An 18,495-nucleotide genomic window follows, 5' to 3' on the forward strand; every position below is an offset into this window, starting at 1 on the left:
CACACACACACACACACACACACACACACACACACATCCGTTTGGGTCAGCTCTCAGCCGTTCCCATGTTCCTTGGGGTACGCAGCAAGGCCAGTCGAAGGGATGAGAGGAGGATAGATTTAGGAGAGACAGAGCGGACACTCACTGCTGTCCGCAAACCTCCAGACACTCTCAAACCACTGTTTTTCCGTTGTTGGGTTTTCTGCACACAGTGAATCAGGGTGGGAATGTGGACAGACCACTCGACCATGGTGAGCAATCAGTATGATGTCTGTGGTCAGGCTCTGTGCCCCTGTGGAGCGAGATGGAGAGCGAGCCCTGCAGTTAAGGTGGGAGGGATATAAGTTTTGCGGCGTCTGTGTGTTCGTGCACGCACATGTGATATGCCAGCACTCGAAAGACGTCACGACTTGCAGCCTCCTGCGTGTGAACACAGGGTGAGTGAATCTGCACGGGGTGATAATATATTTTGAGCTATCAACAGCCCACACCACCCTCTGCACAGCATGACCTCTTGATTGTTTTGGCTTGGTGGCCCTTTTCTCTTGGCCCCTTTTTATGTTGATATTTAATATTTTAAAAATGCCTCATCACCCTGACTAAATACCTAAAAGTGCAAAGACTGAATGGTCAGCTTTAAGTACCATTTGACAAAAACACTGGATATCCACAGGCGGTAGTTTGGTGAGAAAAATTATCCAACAAGAAAAAGTTCAACTCCCCAGTCACACATCTGTAAATGGTTAACCTGGCAAGACCAGGCAAAAGACAACAAACAGATAAAGTGACATGTCAAAATCGGTTCCACTGGGATTAAGCGTTTTAGGTGGAAAACTGTGCGTCAGAGCGCGACTTCAAACCACTGTGTATTCTGGGGGAGATCATATGCTAACAGCCCTCCTGTAAACAGAGCTGTAATGACAGGGAACGACTTTGGGGAAGGACAATCGACAGCAGAATATGTTTACGGACATCTGACAATGTATGTGTACAGCGCAGCAACGTTTCAGCTCTGAGCTCCATGTGAAATATGAGCACAAACTGTGGTGGAATCTATGTGACACAGCATAAGCCTGTGCATCATTTCACCTGTCAGCAGGGATGAAGCCCGCATTTATTCAAATCAAACTGACTAGTCAGTGATAAATCGCAGCAATATGTGTCTGGCAATACTGAATGTTAACACTCCTCTTCAGCAAAATGTACCTGAAACTGTCTAACATTAGATCTGAATATATGATGAGGGTTTTTTTGTGCCATGTACTGTTTTACTTGCCTAGATGTGAGATCATCTGTGCTACGCAGTGAAATGACTAACCACAACAAGGCAAAATTTCTGTATCTGCATTGCACTTAACCAATAAAGATGATTCTGATCGTTTTATTGTCAGTTGGCCCTTCTTGACATCATCTGGACCACAACATGCCATCTTTGAGTCAATAAACCGCGCCGAGAAATTGTTGAAGGCATGGGGTGATTATCTCTAATGTAGTAATACTGTTGGAAACAAAAGGAGAAATGCTGAGTTTTTGGTTTTAATTACAAGCTGTGTTTTACAGCGACAGTGGGCGAGGGCTCAGCACTGACACAGCAGTAGAGGAATGTTTATTTGCTGCAGTTTAGCTGAGTGGCTTGCAGGAACTATGACACATTCCTGTGTCACTGGCTCTCCCGCTCGCACACACACTATCGCACTCACACACTTGGCGCCCCATGTGTTGGCTCTCAGCTGCACAGACAGCTACACAACTATTCCCTCCAAACCATCCACTAAATGTGGCACCTCTGGAATCTGTAAGCATGCACAGCCCATATTCTCATTCATTGCGACTTAGTGTGACACAATTTACTGGGCCTAATACTTCCCCTGTGTGTCACAGAGTGTGTGTGGCAGTTTTACAACAGTGACTTGAAGATGAATTATTCACGCCCTACTTCAGCACTATGGTGATCGCTGCTTGCAAAGTGTGCTAACGCGCACGTGTGTGCTAATATTGTGCGCGTGCTCACTTGAATGTCTGCGAGGCTGGCTGCATACACCTCTCCATCTTTCCTTCCGCAGTCCTATCCATTATCCCCAGCATCTGGCAGCCAAAGCCTGTAAAGAAGACATTTCTCTTGGCAACTGTTATTTAAAGGCAGTGACACAGGGGACAGCCAACCACAGGAGCCACACATCTTCCAATGTACATGCATACTGAGAACAGCTTGCATAACAGAACCGCCCCAATCTCCCTCCCTCAAAACACACACAAGTTCTTTCGCCATGACACACACACACACACACACACACACACACACACACACACACACACACACACACACACACACACACACACACACCTGCTCCCACCCACCCTTGTCTCTCTGCAATATACTCACCCAAGCTTTGAGGGCTAATCGCTTCCAGAGCCAGAGCTGTCCTACAAACTGTGCCAGCAGCCTTTCAGTACATTTTGCATCCTAAAAGGTTCCTTCTGGCTCCTAAATGATTATTGTGTGAGTGTAATACATGAGCTGCACCGCCGAAGTGCTGTGATTTTATGTACAAATGTGTTTCATTTAGTGACATTAAATACTGCATGTTGTTGACATGGGCAATGTCCAAAGTGCAAAGTTAAATGATGAAAATTGCTCTGTAAATGTCATCATTTGGGATGCTACAACTATCAACGAACGGTTAGGTCACTAAACCCTCAGCACTGCTTTGCAGAGGAGACTACTGAAAGATGAATTACAACTTGAGTGTACACTAAATGTGCCCTTGGTTGACACTCAGCTACTGAAAAATAAACACATTCTTTGAGTAATGGAAATGGCACTGTAAGTGCATTAATCACTTGCATAGTAGCCCATTCAGGGATAAAGCTGCAGTGAGTGATTCTCTGAACAGCAGGCATGTTGGGACACATCTTTGTTTAGCTTGGCTGCTCAGTTTTCTGGCATCTGGAAACTTAAAAGACAGGGTGTAGAAGCTTGATAGAATAATTGTTACGATTTTGATGTCTACTTGCAAAACATTAGTTTAGAAGCCAGAAATCCTCTCTTCCTCCTTTGTAAATGTGTCTGTTTGATTACAGCTTGATTCAGTTTTTTTAAGATAGGTGAATGAGGTGGCTTATGAAGGACTGTAGGGTGGGGTGGGGGTGGCGGGGGGGGCAGATAAGTGTAAAGTGAATTGTACGCATTTTTGTCCACACATTATGCTAGTTATAAATGTGTGCAAGTACTCACCTGTGTTTGCACTCCAGAGGTCTAGAGATCTTTTTAGGGGGGTCTCCAGCCTTGTTTATAGTGGACACCTGTCATTCCTTCTTTATCTTCAAGGTTGTACAGGACCTGCTATGCTCCTCTGACACCCTGGAGAAGGAATGATAAGGATAAGAGAAATGTATCCCATTGGGGAAATTCAAACTGTGCTTTTGACCTATTCTAACAGCTTATAAGGTGGCTCTGACCTTTGGGAGTTTAACCCCAAAACTTCTTGAGACAATAATGCTAAGTAATGAGCCAATCAGCAATTTCAAAAAGAATAAATTAAAGATTTTATAAATGTTTCAGTTTCACAAAGTAATGCACAGTAGTCTCCAAAATCTTCATGTGGAGTGTGAGGAAACAGGCAGCAAGAACCTGCACTAGTATAGTATAAGTATAAGCTAAACACATAAATGGTCATTTTGTATTTTTACTACTGAGTATTCACAGGTATCACTGATGTGACTTATTGCTGCCTTAAGACAACACACTTTCCCTCCTACTGAAGTGAGCGCCAAGGAGCAGTGCAGACCTGTAAGGAGCTTAGACATTGTAAAAGGCTGACATCTAGTGGAATAAGGTTCAAATTACAAACTGTATGTTGGCTCAAGCAAAACAAACTTCTGTGCCATGCAAGTGCAACCCCCCTGTTTTTGATACAGAAGGAGGCAAACACATAGGCTACAAAGGCAGATAACGTTACACTGCTGATTTTTATTTTTAGCTAACAGTTACATTTTATTTATAAATAATGGCTTTTAAAATTTAAGTTAGCTAACGCTAACATAACGTTAGCTTAGAGTAACGTTATCCTCACTATAACTGTTAACATTAGCTAAATCCTAATATTCATGACCAGCACAGGATTAACGTTAATCTGCTGGTAAATACAAATTAATTACAATTAATTTGAATAAAGACTTGGCAATTAGTTAAATAAATTAGTAAATAAGTAATAATTAGTAATAATTAATTAAATAAAAAAACAATGTTTAGTTGACAACAGCAAAGTAATGTTAGGAACGAACCTGGACCGTCGAACAAAGTTATCGTAACGTTAGTTAATGTTAAATACAACAGGTAACGTTAGCCTACTGAAAGCAGTTATAAAACAGAGGAAGTATCAGATCCTGGGTAGATCGATTCTACATAGCCTACTGTTTCTAACGTCTGTGGCAGGATCCTGCTCAGGTTCAAGCTCATGACATATTCCTTTAAAATACAGTCACTCAGAGATGGACAAAATGATCTCATTGAAATACTCAGACAAGTTGATTGGGCGGATATGATCCCTCCCTCCTTACCACAGTCTGTGCTCCATGCCAGCTGGTGGCTGCAATCAATGCACTATTTCCTTGTGTGCCAGCCGGCAGAAGAAAATAGAACAAGAAAACGAAGATGGAGATGGAGCAGAAGGAGAAGGAGAAGTGGAGGGGGGAAATTAAACATTAAAAGTAAGGACCAATTTAAAGCCGAGTAGGTGGTTTCATGGTCGATAATGTGCAGCTGTGTACACGTAACTGGTTAATGTTTGTTAATATAACGTTGGTGACAAGATATCGGGTCATATGTTAACGTCCCTGTATCCCAAACGAACAAAAACAATGTGGCTACCACCACCTGTGAGTAACATGAAATTCACCCTCAGAAAGGACACGCAATCACAGCATCAATGTAGATACCACAGCAACATTCTGCAGAGCAAGGTTGACTCCCTGTATTCAATGTAATCTATACTAATTGATCAAAAATGAAGATAAAAAAACCCGCATCTAATTAACTGTCTGAAGTTAAGTAGCCTTTTGAAATTAAAGGGCCATGCTGCTGTTTTTGCATGTTCATCCCATTAAATCACATTATAAACTATTGTTTTTCCAAAACATATCATAGGTTTCCAGATTGTTTAATATGTAGCTTACCTCTTAACCAGCCTCTTGTTTCAGATGATGGTCATTTTGCTGAGACTCTAATTTAGGTCTGCAACCACCAATCATTTGCATTCTAGAAGAATCATTCTATAGTTTTTTTGATTATCCAATTTTTATTAGTTAATAAAACATCCATTGTCATTTTCAAGACCCTGGTGACATCTTCTGAATGCTTGTTTTGTCCAACCAGCAGTCCAAACCCCATATTCAATTTATGATATAAAACAGAGAGAAGCAGCACATCCTAACATTTGACAAGTTCAAATGGTGAATGTTTTGACATAAATGAAATAATTATCAAAATTGTTGTGTTTTTCTAGTGATCCACTAATCGATTAATTGACTAATCATTTCAGCACTACTTTAATTTGATTGTTAGGTAATCTGTCGCTGGTAAAGTTCTGTAATCAAAGTTATTATCATTGTGTGGCAATGTACCGTAGTTGAGCATCTGGTTTGATGTATTGATGTAAGTGCTGGAGAAAAGTTCCACCATCCCAAATGTGAGAATGCCGTTTTGGATTGATTGCTTGTTTTCCTTTTGGGTAAGATTTCCAACAACACAGCTTCTGAATTCTGTTTGTCAACCAACTTTAATTATCTGATGTCTTGAGCTTCCCACTACAGAGTGCACTGGAAGGAAGGCTTTTCAAAGTATTCCTTGCTTTCCACTGCAGTATCAAAAACTGCAACGTAAAGGGGGGAGAAGATTGATTTTCACATCATGCAGAAATAAATAGAAAGCTATGGCTATACTAAAAATAGGATGCATAAAACATCTGTAAAATAATGTTTTAGTAATGTAAATTGGGTAAAACATGCAAAAACAAACAAATTAGAGCATAAATCAGAGGAGCATACCTTCTGAAAGCTTCCTGTTGAATACAGAGGGTAGGTAATTCTTTGTAAATTCACAACTAAAACTCAGTATATTCACACAGGGATTGCAAGCAGATTATTTCCTCAGAATTGTAAAAGCGGCATATAGCCTACCGCAAGTACGCACGTTTCTCAAGTTGTGCCAAATCCTCGAGACCACTTTCAACCTCTGAACATTTTAAAGAAAACATTTTTTCTTAGCGTGGCAAAACCAAACAGAAGCAGTGCATTAAGAAGTGGTTTTAAATTACACATTTAGTCAAGGATGAGAAAATTTTCAGAATACCTTGTTTATCAAAAATAAAACACATTGTAGACCTCTCCTTCAATATGCCATGTTGTCTTGCCTTCAGACACTGGTCTGCACCTTGCTAGGTGGGTGTTGTCAAAGTAAGATAGAATACATTGTCTAGACACATTTTACTTTTATATAGACAGTGAATTTGCTGTTTCTACTGATGATTGACTTTATTCATCGCAGTTAACTAAATCACTCACAATTTAATCATGCAGTGATTTTTGCACATATGGTGCAATTATTTGCACATTTGAATGTTTTCATTCACTGCAGCGTTGGCTTTACTTGTGTACTTTTTGATTGCACCTGGAATATATATGTGGGAGCAGCCAAAACAGAATTTCCACCGAAGGGGGAAAACAGAAACAACAGACAGAACAAAAGCCTGTCACATATAAAAGGTCACGTGAAGGCAGTCTAAGTTTCAGGTAAGCCCCATTCAGTGTTTGTTGTTTTCCTTTTGTTGTATTTCCAATGTGAGTTTCTCAGAAAAAAAATAAACTGCTTATCTGTGTCTCATAAGTTACAGTAAACATTCACTAAAGAGTCTAAACGGTGACAAAATGTTAAATACTATTACAGTGACACGTGTGTGTGTGTGTGTGTGTGTGTGTGTGTGTGTGTGTGTGTGTGTGTGTGTATATATATATACAGTATTTTAAACTTTTTAAATTGAGGCTTACAAAATCTGTTTTCTGTAACACTGAACTAATTGGAAATTTGTAATTCATTTAAGATGTAAAATTGTATTTAATTGAAAACAAGGATGTGAAAATGCTTTTAATCAGAATTATTACACCACTGACAAACAAATGTTCATTATTTCATACCTTATTAATTTAAATACTGAACACATGAACATGGTGTTGAATGAGAGGGTTATTTATGAATATATCTCTAGTTTGTCTGGTTTGTGTGTGTGTGGGAGCATTTGTTTTACATATTTGTGATATATTATGTATTCACTATCTTTTCTGTTCAAGCCTGTGTGTGTGGTGCATTCATTTTGTGCAAGACTAAATTCCCCTAGGGGACAATAAAGTTGAAAGTTTCAAGACAAAACAAATGATTGGGGTTCTCTTACAATATCCAAAATAAATACACTGGAGGCTCCCTTCTTAGATGCTGGACAGGACAGAATGTAATTATTGATGTTTTTTTTGGTAATTGTTTTTCCTTTTAATCTTGCAAAATCTAATGTCCTGGACGTGTAAACCATCCAAAACTGATTCTCACATCCATGCTGTATGTTCACATTATTTAATCTTCCTATACACCACAATCCAGATAGATGGTCTTGTCCGAGATCAGTTTTTCCAAATGTAATAATTATAATTTTAAATGGTAAATCATTATCAAAACTAGTTGTGCCATGCTGAAGATCCACTCGGCATAACATGTTTTCTAAATACTGCAGATGTTTTTTCAGCTACTCAATCAAGCTATACTGAATCATGTGATTCCCTACTGTGACAAACGCGTAAATTATTATTGTTGGGCCAAAAGGTGCAAAAATGTGTGGCGCAGATACTTTAAGTTCAGAATTTGTGCACCTTCTGTTAAATCGTGAGTTAAACCTTCCACTTATGGTTAACTACATATATGATACAGATTACAGGCAGCTACCCAGAGCATGAATGTCAATTCTTTACATGCTAATATGACCGGTATATGAACTGGTGGACAAAGCCATGTAAATAAAAAATCTAAAGGACTAGTGTAAATCATTTGTCTACCCAACTGTAATTCTGCAGTTTTTTGGTAGTAAAAGCGCAGTTAAGGGAACAGTGTCTGATTAGTGTATCTATGGAGTAATCTCCCATCAGTCATTGCAAACACCTGTATGATATGGAATTTAAAATGTCTTATTTTTGTGAAATAAATAAATATCTCAATGATTTAGCATTGTTTTTTTTTTTGTATTGCCACTCAGGAGACAGTGAGAAACTCAATGAGAAACTTCACAAAGCTGTGGATGCCATCATAGTCAAACCAGAGAAAATCACTTTTACAATAAACATAACTTTTATTGACAGTAAAAAGTTTTGAGAATATCGAGGGGCACGCATTTGTAACTGCAAGAACATCTTGGTAAGCAACATGACTTTTTGAAATACAGTAATGAGGCAGTTGTACATCTTTAACTTTGAGGTAAAGTGTTTTGTCATGTTACATCATTCACAAAATATCGTATAACATTTAAAAGTCCACACAAGGAGACAAAAACCCATGCCTCATTTTCACTTCTTGAAAGTACTTCACATTTCAAAAAATAATTCACAATTCAGGGAAAAGCAGAAAACGACAAGCACACATGCTATTTTCCATTCACACACACTTCTCTACTTATCAAACCAAGTGCATTTTTCGATCACTTTTTTTCTCAAACAGTTTCAAGTATATTTTTGCCTGCAATTAAAGGAAATTAAGTTAAAACTGTGAAGCAGCAAAACCCACAATAACAAGTAAGAATACTGAGTTTGGTCTCATTCGTGTTCCCAATATTAACGTTATCAGAAAACTCACCATACTGTAGCAATAAGGTTTTTGGGTGCTATAAAGAAGCAGGAGGTAACATTTCATGGACTTGAGGAATATGCTGGATAAGATTTGGAATATAGCTGATTAAATACACCAAGGCTGAAACAAACAACACTAAATAGATAATCACAAGTGATAACTGAACAGATCCAAACTGATTTTGCTAAGTCATTTTTAAATAATTAGTTTGTTAATTCTCTTACATTATGCGAAAAAAAGGTCCAAAATCTCAGCCTCAACTGCTGAGTGCAAAACCGCAAAAGAATTGTTTTAGTTGAACTGATGTTGAATTCTCAGTCACACATTGCAGCAAACTTGAGCACAAAATGCAGAACCGGTGCACTGCTGTGGGATTCTGTAGAAGGCTGGCTCTGTTCAAAAACACACACTGGTGTTGCAAATTAGACGATCAGTTATTGTGAGTAGTATGCGATTTATCAGTGCAGTAGAACAATCACAAAAAGAAATGTGTAAAGCCATCAAGTGCTTCGGCAAAGATGTTCATATATAAGCAGGAAATCTAAAAGTGCAATCCCGTATAGGTATAGCACCCATGGGCCATCTCAGTCAGGCTCTTACTGTACACTACATAGCTCATGGTCTGATCTGCACCAGTATTCTAAGGCTCACTTTAAAATCCGAAAACCTATTTAACATCTGAGCCCTGAACGCCTGTTTCACCCTCAGGTGAATGTTTTCAAGTTAATTTCATGATTTTTTTTTTTTTTGTCCTGATAGTCTCGCTGTGCTGCTGCACATACTCTCTCTTCTGAGGTGACTTCACACACTGTCGAACCATGCTGTAAACAATGTATTCCTACAGCAGCGTACCACTGCAGGAGTTAAGGCAGTCCATTTCTGTGCTTTGTCTGTGACAAAAGCTCCTCCCAAACCCAGAGGCACAAGCTCTCAGTGCATTTTAAGCTTACCTGACACACTACACAAAATCCCCTCTTCAACCACAAAAACAAAGCTCTTAGTGCATATGAAGCATACCAAATATAATTCTTAAAATGTACATGCTTTTCTTAACTGCCTGTGCACATTAGCTCTCAAAAGTGCTAACTAAATCACTTAGTAAAAGATGGCTAGTCAAGATTTTTGAGCACCAGTTCCACTCCGGTTTTCTTTTCTGTCTTTTATTTTTTAGTAAAGAGGAAATCCCCAAAGAAGGCACTTTTGAAGCAAAACCAGCAGTTTTGCCACATGATTTGATATGGGAGTGCAATCAATCATAGAATGTAATTTGCCTCCACTAAACTTTTAAATGTTGCAGTGAAAATATTTTTTTCACTCGCGCCTGCTTAAGTTTAATAAATATTCTCACAATAAAACCACAAATCCTTTTTACTAACACTACGGATTTAAAGCAAACTTATCTGGTGCAGAACAAACGTGAGCCCACATTGAGAGAGAGAAGCCATCACCTCCTCTCCTCATCTGAACCACTATACCCTCTCCTCAGCCCACCTGATGCTCTCCGCGGCTGATGTGAGACGAAAACTCGTAGCGGTCCTGGCTGCGGTGGCCACAGATGTTGCACTCGAAGGGTTGGCGGAAGCCATGACAACCCATGTGGATGGTGAACATGACATGGTCCAGGAAGAGGATGCGACAGTGCCGGCAGTGGAAGGAGCGCACAGGCCGGCCATCACTTTCTAACACCTGGACAGTCTCCCTGGAAGAAAGGAGTGAGCCAGGGCTCCTCTTTACTATGGTGGGGGGTACAGGACATGCTCTCTCCCATTCTGCTTCTAAGTCTTTGGCCTGGCTGGGGCTGGAAGTGGGATGGCTGTGGGGCAGTGCTAGGGTTTGGTAGTGGAGGTGGTGGTTGTTGGAGGTACTTGTTGGGGCTGTAGCCCTTGTGCTCTGCTCTTCTGCTGTGCTCTCTGTGTCTGTAGAGTCGGGGCAGCCGTTGGGCGAGGTGGCGTGGCTATGAGCTGAGGGTTGGTCATCACGGCCTTCACCTGCCTCCCGCCCAGACCAGCCAGTTGCTATCGGCCCACCTCCACCATGGGTTCGGAGGCCCTGAGGAGTCATGTTGCTGTTGATGGAGCCTATAACTGTGCGTAGCTCCGATAAGAAGGCAGTATGGAGCGCAGGCGGCTCGTGGTTCTCCCCTTTGGCCCTGCCGCCTTGGAGATGTGAACCAGCCAACCCGGTAGAGTCCCCAGCAGGCAGAGAGCTCATGAGGTCCCCCTCCTTCTCAGAGCCAGAGGACAATTCATAAGGTGCTTCAGGTAGGTCAAGGCGCATGTGCTTTTCACCTAGGACAATAATAAAGATGGAGGGTCTCTTGAATTGTCTTCGTCTGCTCCATTTGGTCCATTTTCATGGAGCAACAGTTTTTATGACGCCAGACCAGTTTTCTTATTATTTCTATAGTTTATCAGCCCCTTACCAAGCTGAAGCTACATCATCATTATTGTATAATTTAAATTGAAAAGAGAATGTGCATGTGTAATAGGTTATAAATACATTTATATACTCTCACTATATATGAATAATATGGCTTGTCTTATTAAAAAAAAAAAAAAAAACTCACCCAAAAACTTCTGTGGGGTTGACCTCTTGCGTTTGGTGATGCTAATAGCCAGTCTATCCACTAACTGGATTTTTTCATTGGATGGCTGGAGCACAGGTTTAGTAATTGTCTCCATATTTAGTGACTCTTCACCTGCGAACAGAAAGCCCCTCGTCATCAACATGCCAAATAACTCATTATGTGTGTAAATATGTATGACTTGCTGAATCCAGTCTATTTGCATTTAGAATAATTCAGAAACGTACAGGCGTATTGTCTATAAGTCAGTTGGTTTGTGTTACCCTGTGCTGTCTGTGTGTTGACGGCTGTCTGGTGGTCCAGACTCTTCAGATAACTATGGCAGCGCTCTAGATGTTCCTCCAGTGTGCTCTGTTGCTTGTAGCTGCGGCTACAGTAGCTGCATTTGAAAGGTTTTCCCACCGTTGGAGAAGAAACTGCAATTCAGAGAAAAAGTTATTTAACTTATTTCTTCCATGATTAACAAAATTTCTCCCTAGACGATTGATACTGTTGACTGAATGGACGAGAAACAGGATCTACTACAGTTTATAAATGTTTGTTAGAGGGGATTTTTAAATAAAAAAGAACTTATCATTAACTAGGACGGATTTTCCCATTGACCACTATGTTCCTTGCCAGTGATGACAGAAAAAACGCCTAACTCTTCACCGCAACGTTTCATCTTCGTAAGCTATCGGAAACACTGACGTCAATTCGCTGAAATCCAGTTTGCATGAAGCTTTTCTTCGAAAATCAGCCTCTCAGACCCGCGGAGATCCAGACCTGTTATACCAAGTATGTATTTGTTGAACACCTGTTGAATGTGTGTGTTCAACAGGATTTCCTGTTTTCATAAAAATGTTAAATGTCATATTTAGTCACATGTTTTACAGTACATCCTGGTAAAAAAGGCCGATTTCCTGAGCTTCACAGAGGGGGGAAAGGGACAGTTCTAATGAATACCCAGTTAATGCATACTGTTGTTTCATGCAATATGCCTCATCATAATAAGGAATAATATTGCTATTGAAACAACTGTATCTGTCAGGTTCAATAACAGAATAGGCACATTTATGAAAAATCTCTTCATGGCATATGTTTAATGTGTTCACTGATTTTACCTGCATGTGTGCGTAGATGTCCAGCCAGGGCATCTCTCCGGCGACAAGCGTAGTTGCAAATGGGACATTTGAAAGGCTTCTCTCCCGAATGCAACTTGATGTGGCGCAACAAGTTCCCCTTCTGGGTGAAGGAAGCTCCACACTGGTTACACTGGAAAGGCCTCTCACCTATGAGCACATAGATTAGGGATCGACCGATGTATCTTTTTCCCGGGCTGATACCGATTATTAGTAACCAATTAGACTGATGACCTATATTTGGAGCCGATTTACATTTGCTGTAAAAATTTTAATATAGGTGTCAAAATTTAGAATAACACGAACTCCAACACAGAACTTTGCTGAAATGGCTTTAAGCATATCTTATCAAATAACAAGATTAAAGTTAATTGTCATGTTTAACCTTTATAAATGGAAAATTAAATGCATTAGGACAAGGACACGGTGTGTCATAGCTGCAAAGCAACATTCTTGCATATCAAAAATGGTCTAACAATCCCATCTCCCCAGAGATGGACTTGTTAACTATGAGTGATAAATTATCATAAACTTAATCTTTATCTGCTGCCATATTGTATTTATTTTATATTGTTAGGGGTTTTATTGATACATTTATTGATACAGCAAACTAATATTAAAAAGAGCGTTTCAAATTATTGGACAAATGCTGTATATCGACGGCGATAATCGGCCAGGCCGATTATTGGTCGACCCCTAACATGGATGGACAGAGGATTTTAGAGGTAAATCATTTGAATCATTGCCTTTATTTACTCACATTTAGGGTAATAATACATTTTGTCCATAATACTTGTCTTGCATTGTCATGACCACTGCCTTGCTGGCTTGTTCTCACCTGTGTGGCTACGCTTGTGGACCATCAGCACGTTGGGTCCGATGCAGATCATCCCGCACACCTCACACTGGAGCTTCCCATTTGGCAGCCGGATGGGTCCTGGTGAAGCAGCGTTTGGACGGGCCATCTCATTGTAAATACTCGTTCTGTCTCTTCTAGCCCCAGTGTACTCTGTGCCCCCTTCTTCCGTGAGGTCCCCTCTGTCATCCCTCCTGCTATCGTCCCTCACAGCCTCTCTGTTCTCTGGCTGTGGAGCACCTGGTGACTCATCGTCACTGCACAGCTCAACCTTGATGGAGTTTGCTGTGTAGCGAGAGGAAGAGGGGAAAGCACATTTATTATTTTTCACACATCATTTAAATTAACAATTCCATACAGATCAGGGGGCCACAATGAAACTAAGGGAGGAATAACTAACCACTAAGGGAGCGGTGTGGCGAGGACTGCTGACTGTTTGGAGATCTTGCTGAAGGACCCTGCAATCCGCCATGAAAATCCTGTTCCAGTGATGTCTCTCCTCCATTACCTGAAACACAAATATGCCCATGCTTTTAAAGTAAACATTTATATCTGGAGACTGTACATACATATGTATAGTAGTTTTTTTCCTTTGTATAAACTTACCTTGTGCATATAAGCGTCCATTGCAGTCATCAGCATTCATTCTCTCACCAGATGCCTACAGAAATATGATATAAAAACAGATACTAACTTTTTCCCCCATTCATAATGATCATATTAGAAAAGATTAAATTTTCCAAATCTTAGTCACATGAAAACTGCATATAAAACCTTTGATACAAAGCATATAAAATATACTTACCAGCTGTTTGTTGGTACAAGAATAATAACAGATAGCTTTCTGCTTTCAGTTCCAAATGTCTAATAATAAGTTTGCTGTAATAAACTACTAAACTTGGATTTTGCCCTGCTATTTCTGTATCATGTAGATTCTTCTGCACAGTGGCCAGCAAATAAATATGAGAGGCTCAACATTTATATAAAAGCTAATGGCTTTGGAGGTGGAGTTAAAACTACTGGGGTTGGACAAAACAGCTGGAACACCTTACACTATAAAGCAATCTAGTGCAACATCCCCAAAAACTACACCCTTGATTTGAAGCTTTGAAGTAATATCAACAAAATTCAATATTAACATGAGATCAACTTACTAGATCCGAGGAGGAAAGTGTATCATTACAGCAGCAGAAGAAGAAAACACTATATAATACTATATACAGATAAAAAAAAAATCTAAATTAAAAAGCTTTATATATAGCCTGCATTAGGACACCAGTGTGTGTATAAGCATTAGGACAATTTTCTGATAATCCATATTCAATCAACCTTTATTTTAACTCGAAAATTATATTAGGTAGAGAGCTCATTTACAATATAACCGAAATAAAATGTTCCAAGGCACCAGGAAACACAAATAAAAAACTTACATAAAAATAACAAAAAGGCAAATTAGTAATATAACAAAACTTTAAAATCTCACAAATCGTATAATATTGAATAATTATGTAATTATACACTTGAGATTAAGTTTGTAGGGTATATTAACTTGCTGTAGTTCATTTTGTCAACCCTCTCTGTGCAATTCGCTAGGCTTATAATAAATAATGCGGGAAATTTACTGTAGGTGACATGGTACAGTCACTCCACAGCAGACAACAAAGTGAGGTATGTGCACCACACCAATCTCCAACACTGTCGGTTCTGAGTTACAACATGTGCACACATACAATAGGCTCATGTTGATTTTATGTGACCATGTTAAGGTGATGCTCTATTCAGTTTCATTTAAAAGCAAAGAGAGGGGGAGACAAACAGACCCAGATGTAGTGCTGCACCTTTTGCTCAAATGGATGACAACAATGGACAGAGCAGAATGTGGAGCGAACGGAGGGGAAGGGAGGGGGTGTGCGGAGACAACACATCGCAGGGAAAAGGGAAAATTAATATCCTGGCATTGGCCGCGCATGGGGAGCAACAGGCGCTGATGCAGCCGGGAGACGCGCCAGTCACACCAGGGCACGGCGATTTAAAAAAAAAAAAATCCTTTCTGCCCGACATGGGCGACTGTGCAGTAAAACATACAGCGTTACATTTTCAAATAACTATCACGCGTCTCCGTATATATCCTATACCCGCGACAACTAGTACTTGTTTTAGCTGCTTGGTGGATCTGGTCCGTTATGGCACCGATCGGCTCATGGACGGCCGAGACAGCGATCGAGACACAACGGCAATTTTGTTGCAAGAGTTGCCGCTGTCCAAATTGTCCGCATGAACGCAGCTGTCATCCAAAAATCGAGCACGTCAAACTGGACCGAGCTACACAATGTTTCTCATGAGCCGTTGCTATGGCACCCGACCACACGACAAATGGCATTCACCCTACCAACTACTCAAAAACATGCCGTACTTCCTAATTAAAACCGATGGATTGTCTTACCGAGCGCCGCAGTGAAGTCCACGAGCCTCTTCCTTACCTGGCGACCGATCGGTGTTTTCCTTTTTTAACTGTCTGGATAGCTATTTGTTTTCCCAGGCGACGACAGCATCTCCGGGATTTTTTTTTATTTTTTTTTTTTACCTGGGAATCCCAAACAACTTCCGGGCCCATGCTGGGATACAGACCGAATAATTGTGCAACAGAGCTCCTGATTCAGTGATTGCCGAATGCATCGATGCGTGTCAGCTCCGGGTACAGGTGGCAAAAATGTGGGGAAATGTTAAACATTAGCCTACAAGAACTCATAGGCTCATCACCAGACTACAGACTGCTGCGGATGAATATCTGTCTTAAGAAATTCTGGCTACAAGCTGGTCCGTAAGCCTGCTAGATTGAGTAAAATGATTCATTGAAAATTCAGACACTGTTGATGATCAAGAGCTCTTCCGGAAGTGCCAGAGAAGAATGGAGTAGGCGGGTTATTTTACATTGTAGCCTATCTTTCTCTTTGGCGTCTGTCTATAGGCCTACATGTAGGCTATTAGCCTAACTTACATAATTCAGTTAGCCTAATGGCCTATACATTTTTGTATTCATGCTTCGAAATTACAGGAAATGTCACTGGCAGTGCTTAAGCGTTTAATAGCAAGAAAGCACACATTAAAACATTAATTCAATTGTTTTGATGAAATAGTTTATGGTGAAATTACATCGATATCACCACAAGGTGGCAGCAAACTGCTGTTTGACACCAACTCTGCCAAGTAACCAAACAGACGGCTGTCAACACAATCCAAGTATCTACGCTGCTCTTGATTCATGTTCCGTGAACAAATACAAGGTAATAATAACTGAAAAACAATGCCATCAAGAGTCCTACTGTGCCCTTGCAACTATTCACCCCACTCAGTGAGGAATGAAGGGCAACTATTTGAATCGATGAGGTCTGTGCCGTCGTAGAAGGACCTCATAAGCCTCGTGGATCTTCACGAACATTGCCTCAGCATCCTTGCTGGGATTGTGGTCTGGATGCCATGTCTTGGCCAGCTCCTTATAGCTGCGTGTTATCTCTTCAAGAGATGCCTCTACTTCCAGTGACAATACCTGCAACACAAACATATCCACTCATTTTGGATTATACCAGAACAACAAACAGTAGGCTACATGTCTCCAACTACAACTGTCTTAACTTGTCACTAGACCTTCCAGAGTTATGAGATTGCTCACTCGCAGTGCCTCTTTTTCTCCCTCGGTGTACTCTTTGAGGAGTATTTCCAGCACCTTCTTCCAAGCCTCTTCATAGTACCCTCCGCCAGTAAGAAAACACAAGAACCGATATGGCATTAAAAGAATGTACTCCAACACACTTCTGAGCCATGGCAGAAACCAGAAAAAATCCAGCAGTGCTGCTACGCAGTCAGAAAGGTAGTACAGTGTTGCTGTGGTGTTATGGAAAATACAGTAACCCAGCGGGGCAGAGAAGGCCAGCCAGGCTAGGCCGAGCCTGTAAAGTCGTGGAACTGGACAAAAGATAGAAATAAATGTAATTTTAGAAGGCCTTAAATGTCAGAGAGAAGCATTGTTATCAAGGTATGATATTGTCATATTTGTGAGGTCATCTTACCCAGTTCCTGTTTACTCCCAGGTGTCTGTGGAGGTTTGAACCTGCGGTGCTGTGCAGCAGTGACACTGGCGGCCAGGCTTATAGGAAGAGGTGATAAGGTGCTGCCGTAGAATATTGGGGAGGTTATGAGACAGGCGGTCAAAATTTTATGGAGATCAGAGGTCTGCTGGCCAACACTGGACACCAGATGTACCCCTGCACCCACACATAAAGGCAGCACAATCAAGTAGAAGAAATGGAGGGAGTTCAGGCCTATCAGAGCCACAGTGCCAAAGTAGATCCCAACACACACCTGTCCAGCAAATCTGACAGGACCTACAGATGGAGGGCCCATGGTGTGGGGTCTTTTTCTCTCTTTCTCTGCATCTTGATTGGCCTCGCCAACATATGCAGGAATGCGTATGAACTCTCTGACCCAGCCAAATCCAAATCCACCCAGGGTTAGCATCCATAACAGAGCATGGCTGTCTCTTCTTAAATATAAATGGTGAAGGCCCAAAGGCCCACCTAATGCCCACAGGGCGTAGGCTACCATTACACTTTTTGCCATCCTTTGGCCTCAGTGGATCAGTCCCTGTACAAGTCAGTATTAGTACCTGCAATGAGGAAACACAAGAGTTTAGTCGTACCTCTAAACAAAACTATGTGAAAACTATAGTATATAAATATCAATTATAATTTAGAGACTGACAGTGTCTTTGGATTATTTTATCCTGTTTACGCTGTGTTATACATTTTGGTATGTTTTCTCTATGATGTGTGCGGCTGGTATCTTGGCCGGGACACTCAAAGGGATTAATCTCTGTGATCCACTCGCCTGGTTAAATAATATATTATATAAGAGGGATTTATTTGAGCTCATGCTGGGCATTGTCATTTTAAGTCATTATGTGATCCAAAAACATATCAGGTTGTAACTGATCAACTTTTTACATGTTGTGCAAAAAGTCAGAAATTGATTTGCTAGGCAACAAACCTTTCTGATT

At 40.6% G+C, this 18,495-nt stretch overlaps 3 protein-coding genes across 10 annotated transcripts in view; all 3 read right to left on the reverse strand.

The window, feature by feature from the left end:
• wnt10b (wingless-type MMTV integration site family, member 10b) overlaps positions 1 to 4,772 on the reverse strand; it is a 21,927-nt gene extending 17,155 nt beyond the window's left edge. Inside the window, exons 1-3 of one of the 4 annotated variants that reach the window (XM_046057171.1) lie at positions 4,561 to 4,772; positions 3,236 to 3,361; positions 2,012 to 2,099 (exon numbers count right to left, since the gene is read on the reverse strand). The gene's annotated coding sequence lies outside the window, so the exon portion shown is untranslated. The other 3 variants (XM_046057172.1, XM_046057170.1, XM_046057173.1) reach the window with 3 other exon arrangements.
• A 3,591-nt stretch (positions 4,773 to 8,363) lies between these two features.
• On the reverse strand, positions 8,364 to 16,336 carry ikzf4 (IKAROS family zinc finger 4). Of its 4 annotated transcripts, none has more exons than XM_046057446.1 (8): positions 15,923 to 16,336; positions 14,049 to 14,103; positions 13,843 to 13,950; positions 13,425 to 13,727; positions 12,569 to 12,736; positions 11,729 to 11,881; positions 11,448 to 11,579; positions 8,364 to 11,169 (listed from the first exon to the last, which is right to left on the reverse strand). In XM_046057446.1, exons 2-8 carry the CDS (start codon positions 14,086 to 14,088, stop codon positions 10,364 to 10,366), a joined length of 1,710 nt encoding a protein of 569 aa, XP_045913402.1. In that variant the 5' UTR covers positions 14,089 to 14,103; positions 15,923 to 16,336; the 3' UTR covers positions 8,364 to 10,363. The 4 variants fall into 4 exon arrangements, with proteins under 4 accessions (XP_045913402.1, XP_045913401.1, XP_045913399.1 ...); XM_046057445.1 differs by having other exon boundaries at positions 15,886 to 16,336; XM_046057443.1 differs by lacking the exon at positions 15,923 to 16,336 and adding an exon at positions 15,281 to 15,849.
• A 181-nt stretch (positions 16,337 to 16,517) lies between these two features.
• Positions 16,518 to 18,095, reverse strand: dnajc22 (DnaJ (Hsp40) homolog, subfamily C, member 22). Of its 2 annotated transcripts, XM_046057449.1 has the most exons (4): positions 17,802 to 18,062; positions 17,510 to 17,704; positions 17,113 to 17,405; positions 16,518 to 16,989 (listed from the first exon to the last, which is right to left on the reverse strand). In XM_046057449.1, exons 1-4 carry the CDS (start codon positions 17,959 to 17,961, stop codon positions 16,813 to 16,815), a joined length of 825 nt encoding a protein of 274 aa, XP_045913405.1. In that variant the 5' UTR covers positions 17,962 to 18,062; the 3' UTR covers positions 16,518 to 16,812. The 2 variants fall into 2 exon arrangements, with proteins under 2 accessions (XP_045913405.1, XP_045913404.1); XM_046057448.1 differs by having other exon boundaries at positions 17,510 to 18,095.
• Positions 18,096 to 18,495: the final 400 nt, after the last annotated feature.

The sequence above is a fragment of the Micropterus dolomieu genome, linkage group LG08, assembly GCF_021292245.1.
Source record: "Micropterus dolomieu isolate WLL.071019.BEF.003 ecotype Adirondacks linkage group LG08, ASM2129224v1, whole genome shotgun sequence".
Classification (NCBI taxonomy): Eukaryota; Metazoa; Chordata; class Actinopteri; order Centrarchiformes; family Centrarchidae; genus Micropterus; species Micropterus dolomieu.